Source organism: Miniopterus natalensis, chromosome 10, assembly GCF_054644295.1.
Source record: "Miniopterus natalensis isolate mMinNat1 chromosome 10, mMinNat1.hap1, whole genome shotgun sequence".
In the NCBI taxonomy this organism is placed as follows: Eukaryota; Metazoa; Chordata; class Mammalia; order Chiroptera; family Miniopteridae; genus Miniopterus; species Miniopterus natalensis.
In genome coordinates this window covers 13,542,879-13,555,901 of record NC_142090.1, presented here as the reverse complement: position 1 = coordinate 13,555,901, position 13,023 = coordinate 13,542,879, and the positions used below count along the sequence as shown (strand labels likewise).

Below are 13,023 nucleotides of genomic sequence, written 5' to 3'. Positions count from 1 at the left end.
GACATCACATTGAGATATTCACATTTACGTACAAATGTGCATAAGTAGTCTCACTGATGTTGCTTTGTTGCTGTCCTGTGTTGCAGTTTTTGGATAGAGCTGATGAGTGTATGACTCTTATTCTGATTTTATAGTGTGACTATTTGGTTAATAGGAGTTTTGTTTAATGGTTAATGTAGATGCTCTCTAAATTTGGGCTGACTTGGAACTGTTCACAGCTGTCATCGTAGTGCCCTGATTCCTGCATCTTTACTGTGGCTTCTTATCTGACTTATTGCCAGGATTTAATGGATTGAAATTTGGGCACAAATTTATTTATTGACAGGTGGTGGCTAGGTAGAGTGTGGGATAGTGCAAACAAAATGGATTTAAAAGCCAGACCTTCTTAATTCCAGTCTTGACCCAACAATTTGCCAGTTCTGTGAGCTTAGACAAATCATTTTCTCGCCCTGTTTTTTAGTATCCCCTTTTATAGAGTGGATATACAAATACTCTGTCTGTGTTAGAGTGGTTGTGAGAATAAAAGTGAAATTTTGTACATGTGAAGGCAATATGAAATTTAAAATGTGTAGCTAGCATTGTCATCATTACTGTCACAGTGCCAGGTAAAAAGAAAAAGCAGTAGTTTGGGGCTTGTTTACATTGAGTAGCACTTCTGGCCTAGTGTTACCATCACTACTGCATACATGTTTTAATTGGCTTGATTCTGTGTGTGTGTGCACGCATGTGTGTACACACGTGTTTATGCAGTTGAGTCTCTAGGAGGAATAATCTAAGAATATTCCTCATATTCTGGTTTCAGCCTCACATGGAGTTACTTGAATAGGTTTTTGATTGGTCAGTCTGTGGCCAGATGGAGACCCTCGATATGTGTAAATTGCAGCAGATGACAATGCATGCTGTTGATGGGAGCCCTCTCTCTCAACTTGATGATGCTGATCAGTAGCTTTTGCTGGTCTTGACAAGATAGGAGGAGCTTGTTAAAGAAGTCTATTATCTCTGAGATCCATCCCAGTGCTGATTACTTGTGGTTCCCTAGCTCTTAAAAAGAAAAAAGAAAAAAAGCCATATTCCTTTCACATTCTTTTGTGGGATTTTAATAGTTCATGTTGGTAAAGAGCTGTATAAGTGCTGAGCAGTTCTAATGGATCTGGGGCTCTTGCAGAGTGTGGGCGAATTGTCTTGATTTCAGTGTTGTGTCTGAAGTGATTCTGAGACCTCCTTTGCCAACTCTTAAGAGGACAGTTGTTCTGTAACTTTTTCTTGTCCCAGAATAACAAGATGACAAATGTAAGTGACTTTGGGACACTTGGTAAATGAGAATAACTTTCTTAGTGGTCTCTTCTCTTGTATTTTGGAGTAGAAACCTAGGTTTCAATGCCCTCTTTATGGGACCCTGATGGGAACTGGGAATTAGAGGAATCATAAGATTAGAAACAAAGAAGGATTTTTTTTTCATGAGCTTTTTCATAACCAAATACAATTTTATCTTTCTCATAAGGTGTTAAGTATGGTTTAATTTCATCAGGAAAGTAATTGTGAACAGATTTAAGTCCATTTAGAACAAAAAAGGCTCTTAATTTGACGTTATGCATCAGAAGCCCTAAATATGTGCATAACTTTAGATTTGGAATTCTACTTCTAGATTGTTGTATTAAGGAAAGAATGAAGAATTTTAATTATGTGTTCAAAAATGTGTATACAAGAACAATTTTCACAGTAAGATTTATGAAAGTAAGAAAATAGCAGTTACTTAAGTATAGGGAATTGGTATAAGTTATGTGTGGACTATTCATATAATGGGTTAGTATGAAAACACTAAAGATTATAGATTTAGTGATGGGCAGATGTTCCCAATGTAGTGCCAAATGAAAACATATTTAAAAAATAACAGTATTTTCACAAAAACTTTATGTGGAAACTGACTGGAAGGAGTCAGTTTAAAATATGTTATTTTATCTGACTATTGAGAATATGGGCCATCTTTTTCCTTTGTGATTTTGTGTTTTTCAAATTTTCTTGATTGAGCATGTATTACTTTCGTAATTTGGAAGAAAAATAAAGGTTAAGGAAAAAAGTACATTTGTGGGCCTCACTTTTTTTTTTTTTAAATCTGTAAAATTGTTGTGGGGTCTCTGTCTTGACAGCCTTTAAAGGCCCCTGACAATAGAAAATTCTAATATTTTATTTCTCAGATATTGTCATTTTGTGAGGCTTGGGCTACTGGGTCTTAGAAGACCAGGCTCCCCTTCCCTAGACCTTTGTGTTAATAAAACGTGGGAATTATTTGTGATAAGAATGCCTTGATGTTTTTAAAAAAAGGAAACAAGATGAAAACAAAAATAAGGGAGGAACTCCAAAGAAAGCTTAAGAATAGCTTAATACAATGGTATGCTTTTAGAACAAATCTGTTCCACTGCAGTAATAAAATAGATGTTTCATAAAGCTTTATAAGTCATATTTGGTCTCTTTTGAGTTTTGTTTTCTAAGATTTGAAAATACCTTAAGGAAGAAATTCACAAGTAAAAGGCCTTCTTTTTTTGACAGCACTTTATCTTACAGCCCCCTCCCTTCATTCACTTATCAATAACTTCATCTCATTTGCTTTATCCTGGAAATTCCATTATCTCCCAGGCAGTCTATTGCATTAAGCTGTTAGTACCTAATATCGCCTCATTTACATTGACGCGTGCTTGACCTCAGCCCCTCTCCTCCCTTTGTTAATGCACCAACAAGCACGGATATCTCTCTGGAGCATTATCATTTGGCTGTTAGCTCAACTAATAACAACCCTTCATTTGAGCTGATGAAGGTTTATTAAATAAAAACATGCAATCGCCCTGGCAGTAAAGTAATGAAGGGAGAATGGAGGTAGACAGCATCCTGCTTTAATGGTGAGAGCATGCTGAGTCTGCATTATAGGTATTTGCTTTCCTTAGGGGGAAGGGGCACCTGACTGGGTCGGATCAATATCGTGTTAGCAAACTGACTTTAAGAATGGGCATTTTTGATTGCCTGATTTGATCACTGATTAGCTACAGACTGAGGAGCTGGGGGGGGGGGGGGGGGGGAGTTCTTGCTCCAGGCACTTGGTCCTGCCTTGTGCTGCAGCTTTCTAGGGAAGCCTGTCTAAGTACCAAACTGTCAATAGCCCTGAGGCTTTAAGTCAATGGCCCTCTTCTGGGTTTCAAGGCCCATTTCTTTGTTGTTTGCAGCCAAAGATTTTTTTGGTGTTCTTATTTAAGACTGTTCTAAAAACTTGTTTGACTTATGTCTTCTTATATATTATAAAGAAATATAGATGTCTTCTTATATATTATTACTATAGGAAAGGAGAAAGGTTCTCTGGAATAGTCTTATCTTTTTACTGCATCTATAAAGTGGGCTAAGGCAACATTTTCAGAATGTTTATGTTGTCTTACTACCAAAAAAAAAAAAAAATGCTTTTTTAAGGGAGACAAACTAATTATCAGATTCCTGAAGGAAATATTTGTTTTGGACTCAACAGTGGCAGACATTTGCTTTCTTAGGGAATATTGTTGCCAAAATAAGCATTTTCATTAGCTAGCAGATGGTTTAGTTATCAGGTTGTGTTTTCTTTTGTTTATACTTGTAAGTTTTCCTTCTTTTTTTGGCTTGAACCTTAGTTCTATTTAGAAACAGTTACTAATGTCATTTACCTTTGTGTAACTTACCTCCCCAAATGAAAAACAATAAAAAAGACCAGTAGTTTCCTGTCTAGCATTTTCTTCAATGAAGCAGCTGTTGAGAATGGCCAGCTTTGGTGCTTCTCCAAAACATTTCCATTGGTTGATGTTAAAGCACAAAACTAGATCTTTCCACCTAATCAGCCTGAGTAAGACTGGCTGAAGACAAACACTTAACTATGAGATAATAATTTCCTAATTTAAACTAACATGAAATTGAGAAATAGACACTTGGGAAAGAAAAATTACAGGTACTAGTTTCTAATTATCAAGATTTCTTTTATTGTAGACTCATCTGTCATCAGAAGGTAAAATTTTTTAAAATACCAGACAGTTCTTGGTTAAGTACATTTTAGCTGTGCTTTGACCTGCTTTCTGAGTTTATGGAAACATTTTTCAGAATTTATGTTTTCTTAATGGGTAGGTTTCCAATAGCAAAACATGCTGTCCTGTTCAGTCTCGTGTTAAAACGTTTTGTAAATGTTTGCTTATTTTCATAATCCTGAAGGAAATACCTATTTTCAACTCCCAAACAGATTTCTGTTATTTATAGGAGCAGTTTCCGGTTTTGTTGAGTAGAATACCAGTTTTCTGTTAGATAAAATTGGTACTCTGTGAATAAAATTCCCTGCTAGTAATCTCTTTCACCCCAAAAATAATTTTTGAAAATATATATAAGAAAAATTCTAGATATATTTAGTTGTCTCATTATCTACTTGTAGTAACCTATTATAAGAAATGGTGTGGCATACCTGAGAATTCTAGGAGGTCACAGGACAGGCCATGTGGGGCATGAATGAATGATGATTTGTGAGTAGATGTATAGGTAACACCAATGAATGATTCCACTGTATGTTGTCTACTTCACCTTTCATCTGCTGTGTCTTGTCCTGCAATTTTATTATATTTGTGACATTATTTAGTGTCACATATAGTCACACTTATGAACCCAATTTGATAATTTCTCATAACCACTAACCTATGAGACCATTTGCTGTTGCTTTGATTTAATTGCATCTCTTGAATTCCTGTTGATGTTTCATCAGTGTGTTATTTTAAAAGTGCTCTGAAGTCATTACATTTAGAAAACGGTGAAATAACTTATGAAATAACCATTTCTTATGCCTTAAAAAAAATGTTTAGTTGTATTTTTGATAGTAGTGATGCTCATTTATAAATGTAAATAGATTTCTCTTCTAGTGAAGCCTTAATGTCAGTAAATGCCTGGAAGCCAGACCCCTAGGACAACAGAATTAACCATCAGTGATGGTTGCTGAGTTGACTGCTGCCTCACCAAGTTTTTCTTTATGTGTGAATTTTATGGTACAGGCTACTTAAAGCAAGATAAGATAAATGTCAGGTTTCTAAACTGGTGTTCTAGAGACCAAATGTTGCATTGAGGACTATTATCTTCAAGTTGGTTTGAGTACCACTTAGTAAGGGTAGAATAGGGGGAAGACAGTGACTATGCCTAGCTTCCATAATTATAGCTTTATAAGTAGACTTTAAATAAGTGAAGGACAGAAAATAAAGTATTGCATTTTCATATAGAAACGAGAGACAATATTTTCTATTCTTGTGGTAAGGTATGCAAATCTTTGAAATTCTAAGACAGCTCTGGATTGTGTGTGTGTGTGAATTGTATTTGTATTCTTGTATTTTGGGTCAATGGAACATATTCAGAAAGTTTGTTATCTATATGGTTATAAAGGTTCTATGAAGGAAACAACACTTTACTGAAAATGCTGCATTAAAGCATTTTGAAAATACCTTCTGAGATTTCTTTGTTTACAGGATAAAAAGGTTCTATTAAAAATAATTTCAGAGAACACTCAGTATGTCCCAGGTACTGGGCTAAGTGTTTTACCTACATGTTAAAAAATTTTTAGTTAAGTGGCTTTGAAAGTTGACATTGTCATATAATTTTGTATTTGGAACTTGAGCTGTTTGGATTGAAAATCTTCATGCAGATTCCTACAAACAAATCAAGTGTGGATGTGCAGTGGGTGATTTTTAAGCTTAAATATCTCCACTGGATTTAATTGCCTTAAGGGATAAAGCTACATGATGGACCAGTGGTTTACCAAATTATTTTCCATTTTCTGAATTTCGATGCCACTGAAGGTTACTGCATCCTCATTTCTCTGCTACAAACTTAAGTTAAAATCCATTTTAGAGCATAAGTGTGAATGCATTTGTTGTTGTTTTTCCTCCTTGGGGACACTGGTCATTTTGCCAGGCTGCCTTTCTATTTGGAATTGCTGGCAGCTTGCACAGGCCCAGGGGCTCTCGTAGCGGGGGCAGTTGCAAGTCAGCATGAAAATGAACTGGCGGGCTTCGGAGGGTGAGCTGGCCCAGGGCTTGTCACTCTTTCATTCCCTGATTCTTTCTTGGTTAACTTAAGGAAACCTATTTGCTGCTGACATTTGATTATAGCATATCACAAAACAAGTGATGTGTTTGTGGGCATGCCATTGCATTTCCTCCCCTTCTCAGGCAGGTTTGCATTTGGCAGCTCCCAAGCTGTCTATATTCACCGTCCACAAGCTCCTCCATGACTGTGTATATTGGTTTAGATCTCTGCTCAACACTTATCACCGGTGTGTTTCATTGCCTCCATTGTCTGTTGCTTTTGTCTAAAGGCTTTATTTTTTAAGGGCATGTTTATTTGCATAAGTACATTTAATGTTTTTACCCTGAAGTATTATTAGTTAGTGCCTTTATTTGTACATACTAGGAATATTTAGAAGTATAACCTAAGCAGGTAGTAGTCATAGCACATTAATCCATTCAGGGAACTTGGTGTAGTGTTCTTTTCCCTGAGCTCAGCTTGTAGTTATCTCTTCTCTGTTGTTGTTGTTGTTATTACATTTGCATTTTTTGTATTTCTCTACCTCCCCCTTTTGTTCTCTCAAGGAATAGTACTGAGAATATTCTCTTCACTTTGTTTTTTCACTAAAAATATATAAGATCTTGATTCATAACAAAATAAATATAATTTCATATACATGGAAAATGGGATCAGGTCATACATGCTATTTTTTTCATTTGAAACGTATATACTTGGTTTCCAAATGAATTGCTCCAGGTTCCCTGAGTCCCTCCTTATCATCTGCATTTGTTGTAGGTATTCCTATATCATTTTTATTCATCCATTCCATTTTGTCTTAAAAATCTCCCAAATTGCACTTTATACTAGGAGTATCTCCCTTTCCAGAGTCTATCTTCTGTTCACTGTTCAAATCCCCTTTCTCCTCTCAAACTGGGTTAGGCCAAGGAGTAGTGATGAATGCTATTATCTGCTTGTAGCATTCATGTGAAAATTGCATTGACCTCTGTGTGTATGTGTACATGAGAAGGAGTGAGAGGGAGACTGACTTTATGTAGACACACTTAGACTCAGGCTAACCAGGCTCTGATTCATGATCGTCATAAGAATTATTTAAAAATTTTTAGTGTGCTTCTATTTAGTCTTAAAGGGCTAGCTTTGACAGTTGATTTAAACCATTAATACAAGGAATTCTTGTGAGATTATGAATGCTATAATCATTTAAAAAAAAATTTTATTGTTGAAAGTATTAGATATTCCCCTTTTTTCCCCATTGATCCCCTCCAACCTGCATCCCCCCCCAACCCCCCCGCCAGCCTTCCCACACTGTTGTCTGTGTCCATGGTATATGCATATAAGTTCTTTGATTAATCCCTCCCTACCCATTCCCCCACCCCGACTTTCCCACTGAGATTCATCAGTCTGTTTGTTCCATGCTTCTATGTCTCTGGATCTATTTTATTCCTCAGTCTGTTTTGTTTATTAGATTCCACATATGAGTGAGAGAATATAAAACTGAATCAAGAAGAATCAGAAAACCTGAACAGGCCAATAACAACTGATGAAATCAAATCAGTAATAAAAAAAACTTCCAGCAAACAAAAGCCCTGGTCTGGACAGCTTCTAATTCTTTAAATTGTAGGTGTAGATAGTTTACTAAAAGTTTTTTAGCTTTTTGAGGTAGGCCTGTAGTGCTGTGAACTTCCCTCTTAGGACTGCTTTCACGGTGTCCCATAGATTTGGGGTTGTATGTTCATTTTCATTTGTTTCCAGGAAGTTTTTGATTTCTTTCCTGATCTTATTAGTAACCCATTCATTGTTTAATAACATGTTATTTAGCCTGTATGTGTGTTTTTTTTTGAATGTTTTTACTGTAGTTGATTTCTAATTTCATGCCCTTGTGATCTGAGATGCTTGATATGATTTCAATCTTCTTGAACTTGTAGAGAACTTGTGTCCTAGCATGTGGTCTGTCTTTGAGAATGACCCATGTGCACTTGAGAGAAATGTATATTCTGCAGCTTTGGGGTGGAATGTCTTGTAAATATCAGTTAAATCCATCTGATCTGGTGTGCTGTTTAGAGACACTGTGTTGACTTTTTGTCTGGAAGATCTATCCAGTGAAGTCAGTGGGTTGTTCAAGTCCACAACTATGACTGTATTGCTGTTGGTCTCTCCCTTAAAGTCCTTAAGGTTATTATTGATAGGTCCTTATTTATTGCCATTTTAATTCTTTATGCCTATGTTTCTCTAGTTCTTCTTCTAGCAGTCCCTTTAATATTTCCTGCAATGCTGGTTTGGTGGTGATAAACTCCTTTAGCCTTTTTTTGTCTGAGAAGCTCTTTATTTCATCACCTATCTTGAATGATGGTCTTCCTGGATAGAGTAGTCTTGTTTCAGATCCTTCTTTTGCATTACCTTGAATATTTGATGCCATTCCCTTCTGGCCTGTAGAGTTTCTGATGAGAAGTCAGCTGACAGCCTTATGAGAGCTCCTTTGTAGGTAATAGATTGCTTTTCTCTTGCTGCTTTTAATATTCTCTCTTTTTCTTGAATTTTTTGCATTTTAATTATGATGTGTCTGGGCATGAACCTCTTTGGATTCTTCTTGCTTGGGACTCTCTGTGCCTCCTGAACTTGTGTGACTTTTTCCTTGACCAGGTTAGGGAAGTTTTCAGCCATTATTTCTTCAAACAGGTACTCTAACCCTTGTTTATGTTCAACCTTTTCTGGCACTACTATGATGAGAATATTGTTACGTGTTACATTTCATGTCCCACAGTTCCCTTAAACTGCCCTCCTGTTTTGTAATTGTTTTTTCTTTTTGGATCTCTGATTGAGTGATTTTTTTCCACCCTGTCTTCTAATTCACTGATCCGATCCTCAGCTTCCTCTAATCTGCTGTGTATTCTTTCCAATGTATTCTTTATTTCTGCTATGTCATTCTTAATTTCCTTCATCATTTCCATATCCTTTTCATGCTGTTGAGCATCCTTACAATCAGTATTCTGAACCCTATATGTGAGAGATTGCTTATCTCCATTTCATTTAGCTCTTCTTCTGGAGAATTCTTTTGTTCTTTGTTTTGGGGCTTTTTTTTTTTTTTTAAATATATCTTTATTGATTTCAGAGAGAGGAAAGGAGAGGGAGAGAGGGAGATAGAAACATCAATGATGACAGAGTCATTGATTGAGCCCACAATCCGGGCATGTGCCCTGACCGGGAATGGAACCCAGATTGCCTGGATCCTAGGTAGACGCTCAGCCACGCCCAGCCGGGCGGGGCTTGTTTTTTTGTCTCCCCATTTTGGCTGCCTGTTTGGGTTTGTTTCTATGTTTTAGGTAGGCCTGCTAGGACTCTCAGTCTTTTTGGAGAGTTTCTTGTGCAGGCCAGTGTCAGACGCAGTTTGTCACTGGCCCTAAGTACCCTGTTTGGAGCTATCAACAAGCCTCGGCTTGAGATCTTGTTTGCTGGGGCTGGGTGCATTTGGACAGGACCAAGATGCACACCAAAGTCTGTTTTTCCAAGGCCCAGGTCCAGAAGTAGATTAGGCAAAGACTCAAAGCACCCTGAGGTCTGCCTCTGCCTATAGGCTGATTAATCTGATTGTCTTAATGAGCCTCAGGCTGTAGAAACTCCTCTGGGTAGGGCGAGAGGTTTTCAGCAGGGTGGGGCAGTTGCTTCCCTCCCCAGGCAAAAGCAGCAAAATGTCTGTCTGAGAAAGATGTCCTCTGTAGTATGGGGGAATGATTTCACCCAAGAATCCAGAGGGGTGCCTTCTGAGCTCTGTCTCCAGAGCACACAATCCTAGATTCTCCTCACACAGCTCCAGTCTGCTCTGCCCTCCCTCTGCTGGAGCCCAAGGTGAGTGGCCACACACGAAACTTTGTGCATTGGCTCTTTAAGAGGGTGCCTGCAATTCTAGCTGCCTCTCTCTGGCAGACAGAAACCCAGCTGCTTTTCACAGCCAGTTATGTGGGCATCTTTCTCAGCTCTGGTGCTCTTGGCTGGGAAGCCCAGCCTGGGGCTTAAGCCCCAGAGTCCTCAGTGGGAACCCCCACAGCTGAGATGTCCCTCGGGACCTTCAGCTGCTGCCTGTGGGAGCCCAGCCAGCCCTCTAGCGCTTCCGCACTTCCTACCAGTCTCTATGTGGTCTCCACTTTTCCTCGGTGATAAAGGTGCTCTCCAGCTCGTCTTCAGCTGTGGTTGATTATTCAGGCTGGTTTTTCTATATATTTGTTGTAATTCCAGTTTGGTCCCAGGGGAGTGTCAGTGTAACTTTCACTCAACCCACCGCCATCTTTTTTGAATGCTATAATCATTTTAATTGGGGAGATCATTAAACTTGTGTCTATTGATAGGCAATGTATGTGGGAATAAATTGTATGTATGGCTTTGCTGTGGTACTTTAGATGCCTTTATGTTTATCTTTATTAAGATTGTTTTCTTCAGCATTCTGTGTCTCAGTTGTTAAGTCATTCAAAGGCAGAGCTAGGGCTTTCTACATTGTGCATTAGTCACCCCTTATTCACAGGGCATATGTTTCCAAACCCCCAGTAGATACCTGAAACTGTGGATAGTACTGAAGTCTGTATGTACTATGTTTCTGCCTTTAGATGCACACGTGTTATAAAGGTTAATTTATAAATTAGGCTCTTCCACAGAAGAAGATTTGTTCTTACCATAGATTTTAGCAGTCTAAGTAAGCATTTTTTTTCTTATTAAGTTGAGAACTTCTGCCTTTTCACTTAAAGGAAGCACTTTATGGCTTCTTTGTGGCATATTTAAAATTGTCAGCATCACTGCTCTTGCACGTTGGGGCCATTGTTAAGCAAAATAAGGATTACTTATCACAATATTACTTATCATAAGCACTGTGATACCGTGATATTGATCTGATATCTGAGATGGCTACCAAGTGACTAAAGGGCAGGTAGTGTATACAGTGTGGATATGCTGAACAAAGGGATGATTCATGTCCAGGGTGGGATAGACCTGAATGGTGTGAGATTTCTTCACACTAACCAGAAAAGCATACAGTTTAGAACTTAAGAGTTGTTTATTTCTGGAATTTTCCCATTTAATATTTTTCGACCTGGGTTGACCATAGGTAACTGAAACTGCTGAATGTGAAACTGCGGATAAGGGGGGCTACTGCACTCTTCAAAGTCTGATGTAGGCTTATTAGGTCTTCATAAATTCTCTTTTGACAGTATCTTTTAAAAAGTAGTCCTTTTTATTTATAACATGGCTAGATTATTTAGTTATTGTACTTAATTGTTTTTCCATCCTTTTCAGGTGTCAGCAGTCCTATCTTTGGAGGGCCCCCTGCTCCAGGTGGAGGGACTGAGTGACCTGAGGCTGGAGCTTCACAGCAAGAAGATGAACCTGCACTTGGTTCTCATAGATGAACTGCACCGGCACCTGTACATCAAATCCACCAGCCGAGTTGCGCAGCGTAACAAGGACAAAGGGAGAATGCGGTGGGTTCCCGGGCTCTCCGCGCAGTGTGCTGAGGCAGTGTAGGAGTCTAAGGAATTTTATTCATTTCCCAGAACATTGCTGTTGTTTATTTTACTTCTCTTTTTAATATACTATACTGTCTTTGGAAATACTCCCTGTTCTTAAAGGCTGGCATTCAAAGTTTGTTCTTTTCTTTATTGCATGTTTATTATGGCCCTCTTATGTAAAGATACATAAGGAGTATTATGGTCCTCTTACATAAAGTTACGTAAGAAACATTTGCTGTGGGTCTCTAATAACCTGGGTCAGAGATACTTTGGTTTATCTCTGAAGGAAGAGAAAGAAAATCCTTAAACTGGATAGTGAAGTCAACCTAATTAAGAAATATAGCTGTATGAACTGGAGTTACAAGATTCTTTGTTACTTACAAAGAATTTAGTTGTATTTAGCTAGAGGATTGTAGACAATCCTCTTTCTGGAAGAGTTTGGGAGAGCCCTCTATTGAAGGGCCTGGAGTGGACTCAAGAGATTCATTAGGTTAGTGTAGACCTGGTAGGGAGTAGACCAGATCTTAAGGCAGTTAAGGCAGTAGAACATTGGCATCGTTAACATGTAGCAGAGAGCTGTGCGTGTCATGTCCTTCCAAGATTCCTTTAAAGTAGCCGTAAGGTCTTTCAGAGGGCAGTTTAGCACTATCTACTGCAACATACTTGTTCACACCCTTTCATTAGCTGTAGACAAGAGGAGCACTGGGAGCAGTGCATGCTGGTAATGAAATCTTTAAAGTCCTGTCCTATTTAAACAGAACCTGCCGACTTGTGTGTGATGCTTCAGGTTAGTTGGAGACACTGCCAGAGAAAGAGGCGTTTCTGTCCCTTACCCGCATATGGGCATTAGAAAACCTGCCAGCCACACAAATTGCTCTAGGGGTTATATACCTGAGACTTAACTTCAGCACTGGATCTGAACAGAATAACTGTTAGCACCTTAGTGGAGAGTAGGGGTGGGTGGGGACAGTGCTTAGGAACTTGGCCATCTACAAGCCAAGGAGAGAGGCCTCAGAAGGAACCAACTCTGCCAGCGCCTTGAATTTTGGACTTCTAGCCTCCAGAACTGTGAGGAAATAAATTTCTGTTTGTTTAAGCCACTCAGTCTGCCATATTTTGTTATGGCAGAAGCAATACTTAGAGTGTAAGTAAAGAAACCTATTTGAAGAGAATAAAAAGCCTTTGATCTGCAAATCAATTCAAGATGAAATTAATGAAAAAAGTTACTCTTAGATATGATCCAAAAATTTTTATGAATTTCAAAAGCAAATTCTGTAAGTGCTAGGAAGAAAATTGATGTTATCTGTTGTGACAGAGAGTTATTTGCCCACCTAATATCGATTCTCCCCTTCTTCATTTTTAACAGTGGCTTTATTTTGTTCCTGGTGGCCATATGCCCAGCTACAAGGCTATGCTTTCTAGACTCCTATGTAGCTAAAATCAGTGAGACTTCTGCTTGCAAGCTGTTGAATCAGTG

General features: G+C 38.3%; 1 protein-coding gene across 1 annotated transcript in view; it reads left to right on the top strand.

Annotated features, from left to right (window-relative positions):
- EXOC4 (exocyst complex component 4) overlaps positions 1-13,023 on the top strand; it is a 643,616-nt gene that overhangs the window by 39,049 nt on the left and 591,544 nt on the right. The window contains exon 4 of the mRNA XM_016222252.2: positions 11,335-11,519. Within this exon, the coding sequence (XP_016077738.2) occupies positions 11,335-11,519 (185 nt within the window). The remainder of the gene's footprint in view (positions 1-11,334; positions 11,520-13,023) is intronic.